We start from the raw sequence: 5909 nt of genomic DNA, 5'->3' as shown, positions 1-5909 counted from the left end.
TCACGCAGGACTTGCAACTTGTTCATGTCTTTGTTTTGTCAATGATTGGGTTTGATTTAGGCAGCTTTCCCTCTCCTTTCCTTTTTTATGTCCTTGCATAAAACAGTTTGTCTCAGAATTCGTGCCCGTGTGCTCACAGGTGCATTTTATAAAACCCTTCCTGGTGTGTGTGTTCCCGTTGGAATGTTCATCCTCCCTGGCTCTGGGCTAAGGTTATCATTCTGTTGTGGTTGGTAACACTGGGCTGTGGTACGAGACAACAGCTGCAGCTGAATCCAATCGGCTGTGCTCAGCATCGCTGTACCCACTGGACTTCAGGAGCCATCCAGTGGGAACTGTCAATAATTACACCTTTAGGCTTTTCTCCAGCGAGAGGCAAGCCATGAGTCAAATCTTCCAACATGGCCTTGCATTTTGTCTTGCCTTGCGTTCCCTTTCCCAGCACTCTGTGCCTACCCAACCCCCAAGGTCAAGTCCAAGAGGACAGGTACACAGACACAGGGGTCCCACTAAACCAGGAGTGTGTGTTTAACTTGTTCCTTTTCCTTTTCTGCCTGCCTGCCTCCCCTGTCCAGGGCACTCTGCCTGGCACCTTATGGGCAGAGCCCAGCAGGTGCATGGCCTGGGCTCAGCTCCAGCTCTCAGGTAGCCCTATTGTTAAGGAAACTTACCTGTCTGAGCATCCCAGAGGCACTCTGGTAGTCACACTCCCACCACAGACTATTCCTGCTGGGTCTGAATCCCCTTCACTGTGGGCGGCTCAAGTGACATGAAGAGTGCCCCCATTGACTCCCTGCACTCTCCACTCTCACACAGTCAGACCAGGTTTCCCCTAGCAGAGTCTCACATGTGTCATTGCACAAAACAATCTGTTCACGGCGCAGGAACACAGAAACAGCTCTAGCCGGTGCCTCCAGGAGGGACCTTGAACCCCTGGGCTTTTACACCTTCCCTGTCCAAGCACACCAAAGCCTCAGGTCTTCCTCCCGAGTCTTGGCATCCTGCCCTGTCTGTCAGTGTCTACTGACCTGCCTGTACCACAGGCCCCAGAGCCCTTTGTCCTGCCAAGGGTCAGCAGGACTTGGGTCATGGGCTCTTGCCTCGGGCTGCTGCCAGCCAGAGCTCAGCCTGGAGCTGGCACTGCAGCTGCACCCCGAGCTGCACCAGGTGTATTCCTCAGCACCTGTGCTTTGCAGCTGCCAAGGAATTGCACACAGGGCCTCCTACTCGGCCTGCCAGGACCGCAAGCTGGAGCTGCCAGAGCTGCCTGAGCACTGCCCGAGGTGCGGATGTGTGGGAACACTGTGCAAGGGGGAAAAGCAGAGCCCAAACTGCACATCTTTGGTGTGGCAATTCCTTGTGTTTCTTCCTGCTGTCAAGGACACTTTGCCTCATAGAATGACAGGACAGGGGAGGGGGGAAGGGGTCTGTAGACAGGAGCTCTCACAGCCAGGTCACATGGACCAGGTATCCCACAGGCCTGTCCAAAAGGGCCTCCGGGTGGGTCCCCCTTCACCTGGGTGTGGTGGGCAGTTTCTGTGTGATGCAATGCCAGCGTGGTGATGTGACAATGTTGTGATGTGACAATGTTGTGATGTGACAATGTTGTGATGTGACATCACCATGATGAAACAATACTCCATCACACGGAGACCTCTGGAGCACGAGGAGTCAGTGCAGAATCACAGCACCACGAGTGCTCTAGGAAGGAGCTGCAGAGCACTGCTCAGCATCACAGCACCACGAGAGCCCTGGAAGGAGCTGTGGAGAACCGTCTCACTGCTGGTGTCTTGCGGAAAGGCAGAGGCACTGCTGAGTGCTCTGGGAATTAGGGGGGAAGAGAGCAGTGGGCTGATAAGACACCTCAGCCAGGGAGCCTGGGACTTAGGGCAGCTGCTCTCAGGCCTTAGGACCTATATTCTCTTGCACCTGCCATGCAGGATCCTTCTTGAGCTACTGCCTGAGTGTCTCTGTCTTCCCAGCTTGGCCCCAGAAAACCACACCTGGGAGACTGAACCACCAGGCTGATGGATTCTGACCTGCTGGACCTCCCACTTGGAGTCAAGATCCCTGTGAAGCCCCACCCCAAGCCTGTGTTCTGCAGGGGAAAGCTGGGGGAAAAGGTAAAGGAAGTAAAAGAGGGTAGAAAAGCTCTCCTCTTTCATGGGGTCCCCATGATGCACAGAAGTTCTTGTGGCCACATGCCCTAGAGCAGGAGCAGTAGCCCTTCAGTCAGAACTGGGCAGCAGGGGGAAGCTCCAGGCTCCCTGGAACACAGCTCCTCACTGGTTTCTGGCACCACGCACACGTGTGGCCAGGCCCCTGCCTTTAGCAGGTGGCTGTGTGTGTCCGGGTGCCAGGGCAATGAGCCCCTCCAGCTCATCCTGCAATGTCGAGCCAGGTTCTGGTGCACCTTTGAGGGAGATTTCAATCTTCTCCCACTTGTTCTGTTGGCATATTTGGAAGAGCTTGGGTTTCCCTGGTTGGGGAATGCACATACTGTCCTCCTCCTCCAGCCTGCACTGCACCTTCCCAAGGCAGAGACTTGCTGGAGGCAAAGACAAAGGTAGCTGTCACAGCCCTTGGGCCTGTCTAACCTGAGGAGACTGGTTTCATCCATTCTGCACTGGTGGCATGTGAACTACTGGGCTTGACCTTTTCGGTTGGAAGGGTCATTTGTGGATGGGTCTGCAGTTCTTCCTGGTGGCCTATTTGCGGGTGGGGTTGCTGCTGGGGTTTGTCTTCTCTCTCTCAGCCCATCTCATCACAGCCCCACAACCTTCTGTGAGGGCATTCAGAAGGATAAAGAAGAGTGTTTGCCTTCAAAGTACCTTGCTCTTAAGACAAGTACTGCATGACACCTCTTTCCTTCTCTCTCCTGCCTCCTTCATTCTCTGGGAAATCTTTGTTATAGCTTCAAGGGCCATGTCTGTCTTTCAACCTGGATGATCCCTACTCGCGGCACCTCAGCCTGGAATACAACTGCCTACATGATCCCCACCTTCAGGACTATCACAAGCGCAAGGATGTCCGGCGGTTGCTGAAGAGACGGGGCTTCATCACTGGTGACAACAAGGTAGGTTTGGGTGTCAGGCTGATCAAGAACAGCCCTCTTCAAGCGGGGATCCCACTGCCTTTGCTGCTGCTGCCTGCTGCTGCCGGAGGGCAGGGCTGTGCGCTGGTGTCCCTGGGAGCAGAAGCAGCACCCACATCCCCCTGGCAAGTCCCAGTCCTGCCCTTCTCAGGTTGCCCCATGCTGCCTGGTTCAGCCCTGGCTGGGGGGACATCAGGGGCCCTGACACCAGGGATAAGGGGGAGGGCAGGGGGGCAGCTCCCCTCCCGCTGGGGTTGGGCTGTTTCGGGGAAGGCTGTCTGCATTGCTTGACAGTGCTTGGGGGATTCTGTCCTCATCCCTCCATAGGTGGTTTGCACTGTGAAGGAGTTCAATGAGTACAGGCAGTACCTGACCAGGCTCAAGCGGCAGGCAGAGCAGATCTGGGAGAAGCAACAGGTAGCAAAGCAGTGTGTTCAGGGGCACGGGACAGTGGTGCCCAGGGCTGGGGTATCCCTGCTGGGTCAGTGCACAAGAGAGGACGGCTGTGCTGTGCTGCTGGGCCGGGCACTGTGGTGGGGAAAGGACTCCATGGCTGGGAGCTGAGCCAGCACAGGGCACTGGGCTGGGCACGGGCAGCAGGGCCATGTGCAAGTGCATACAGTCCTGAGGGAAGCCCTTCTGTCCTGCCCTCGTGGCCTGGCTGAAGCAGAGTGCTGGCCTGGGCCTGCAGGAAGTCTCAACACACAGGGGACGAGTGCTTGTCCAGGCAATGTGAGCTACAACCTGGTGTCACTTTTCAGGAAGGGCTTCTGCCACTTCTGGCCAAATTAAAGGATGGCCCCATACTGCCAGGAACCATTGCCAGCTCCTGCCGGCCAGAGCGGCAGCTGCAGCCTCAGAAAGCTTCTTGCCCACATCCACAGAAAAGCAAAGAGATCCCCCTGAAATCAGGGAGATTCAGAAAAGTGAAAACAGCTTTGGACAAGGGCCAGATCTACTCCAGAGCTAAGCTGGGCACTGACACCCAGAGGAAGCCAGACAACATCGCTGATGGCCTCTTTAAAGCTGTCTTTGAGCAGCTGACTGTAGCAGAAGCCGAGAAACTCCAAGAGGTGGTTGAGGCCATTGTACGCAAGGTGTTTGTGAGGCTGAAGGTTCCTCGGGATCAGCGTGCCAACTTTTTAAGGAATTCTGCCCAGGGGATCAGAGGAAGTGTTTTCAGCAAGTGTGTGAGAGCAGAGCCTGCAGAGACCCCTCCAGACCACCATCAGGAAATGGAAATGGTGGCCAAAGAGCTTCTAGCGATGGTGTTGGAGAACTTGGCGGATCGTCTGCAGTCCAAAGCTTCTAAACCAGGGAGGGCAGCCAGGCAGAAGGAGCAGCCTGTTGATAGAAGAGCCACCCGAGCAGACAAACCCAAGGAAGCTGAAACAGCCTCCTCAGACAGAGCACGTTTACATGCTTGCCTTGACAATCTCACTAGACAAGTTGTTAAGAATGTTAGCTTCCTCTTGAAATTCATGGTAGCTTCTCAGTTTGAAGGAGGCTCCAGCTGTGCGTACACTGAAATCCTGGAGCTTCCCAAGGGTAAGGTCTCCAGCAGACAGATGCAGCCAGGATTCCCTGGAACATCCAAACAGCAGAGCCAGGAATCAAGCACAGGAGTAAAGCTACCTGCCTTAGTACCCCAGCTCAATGCAGAACAGACTGGCTGTGCCAAAACCATGGAGCCTGAGGATCCTGCAAGAGTGAAGCAGAGTTTGGTGGGAGAAGGGAATCCAGCAGCCTCATGCAACACTTTAGATATGAGGACCATGGCAAATGGGATCATTCAGTCTCTATTGGACCAGACTGATCAGCACTGACACCCAAACAGAATTTGCAGTGACCTGTCCCAAGCCCAGCCACATCCCAAGGCGGAGAGGAGAGCTGTGCTGCTGAGAACACTCTCCCCTCCGTGGACCCACAGTTGTCCCGACACAGCTTGTCCCGCCGGTGGGTCCAAAGCCCCCTGCCCAGGCCAGATCACGGCACAGATCAGTGCGCCCGAAGCTTCTCTGATGTGAGCGAGGTGTGTGGCAGGAGAGCTGATGACCCCCCGGATGGCAAACACAGACCCTTGTTCCATCAATAAAGAGCTTATTCCTAAGGCCTTGCTTATATTTCTTCCAAGCCAGGCCAAACTGCATCCACGTATTTTCCCTGCCCCACCAAACCTCCCCCCACCCCATGTCCTCCCAGAACCCTGCAGGATGCCCTAGGACGTCCCCAGAACCTCCCAGGACTCCTGCAAGACTCCCCCTACCTGTTAGTGGAGAGCTGGTGCCACCCCGAGCTCCCCCAGAGCCCCCCATGACACCTCCAGGACCCTCTACCCTCCTATATCTCCCACCCAGGACTCAGTACTGCCCATATTCTTCCCATATATCCCCTCCCAGCCCCTCCAGGACTCTCCAAGACCCCCAAGGTGGCCTCAGAACCCTGTACCTCCCATACCACCCCATATCTCTCCTCCAGGACATCCCCAGGACTCTGTACCACCCATATCTTCCCCCATTTCTCCACCCATATTCCCCCTCAGGAGCCCCCAGGACCCTGTACCCCCTCATATTCCCCCCATATCTCCTCCTGTATCCCATACTGGATGCCTCCAGGACCCCTCAGCCCCCTCCGGATACTCCCAGACCCCCTAGCTCTGCCCCAGGACCCCCCCAGGACCACTTGTACCTGGCAGTGGAGGGCCAGTGTCCCCCATATCACCCCCACAGAGTCCCCCAGAACTCTGTATCCCCCCCAAATCTCCCTCCCAGAGCCCCTAGTGACCCCTCTGGACCCTCCCCAGGTCCCCCCCCCC

General features: G+C 56.0%; 1 protein-coding gene across 2 annotated transcripts; it reads left to right on the top strand.

Moving 5' to 3' along the window:
- Positions 1-1594: 1594 nt before the first annotated feature.
- Positions 1595-5204, top strand: LOC146428867 (uncharacterized). 2 transcript variants are annotated; one of them, XM_085079156.1, is made up of 4 exons: positions 1595-2123; positions 2915-3076; positions 3422-3511; positions 3856-5204. In XM_085079156.1, the coding sequence occupies exons 1-4, from the start codon at positions 2028-2030 to the stop codon at positions 4918-4920; spliced, it is 1413 nt and encodes a 470-aa protein (XP_084935282.1). In that variant the 5' UTR covers positions 1595-2027; the 3' UTR covers positions 4921-5204. The 2 variants fall into 2 exon arrangements, with proteins under 2 accessions (XP_084935282.1, XP_084935283.1); XM_085079157.1 differs by lacking the exon at positions 3422-3511.
- Positions 5205-5909: the final 705 nt, after the last annotated feature.

The sequence above is a fragment of the Lichenostomus cassidix genome, chromosome 20 (assembly GCF_008360975.1).
Source record: "Lichenostomus cassidix isolate B80296 chromosome 20, HeHo_3.0, whole genome shotgun sequence".
Lineage (NCBI taxonomy): Eukaryota > Metazoa > Chordata > Aves > Passeriformes > Meliphagidae > Lichenostomus > Lichenostomus cassidix.
This window is presented reverse-complemented; position numbering and strand designations above follow the sequence as displayed.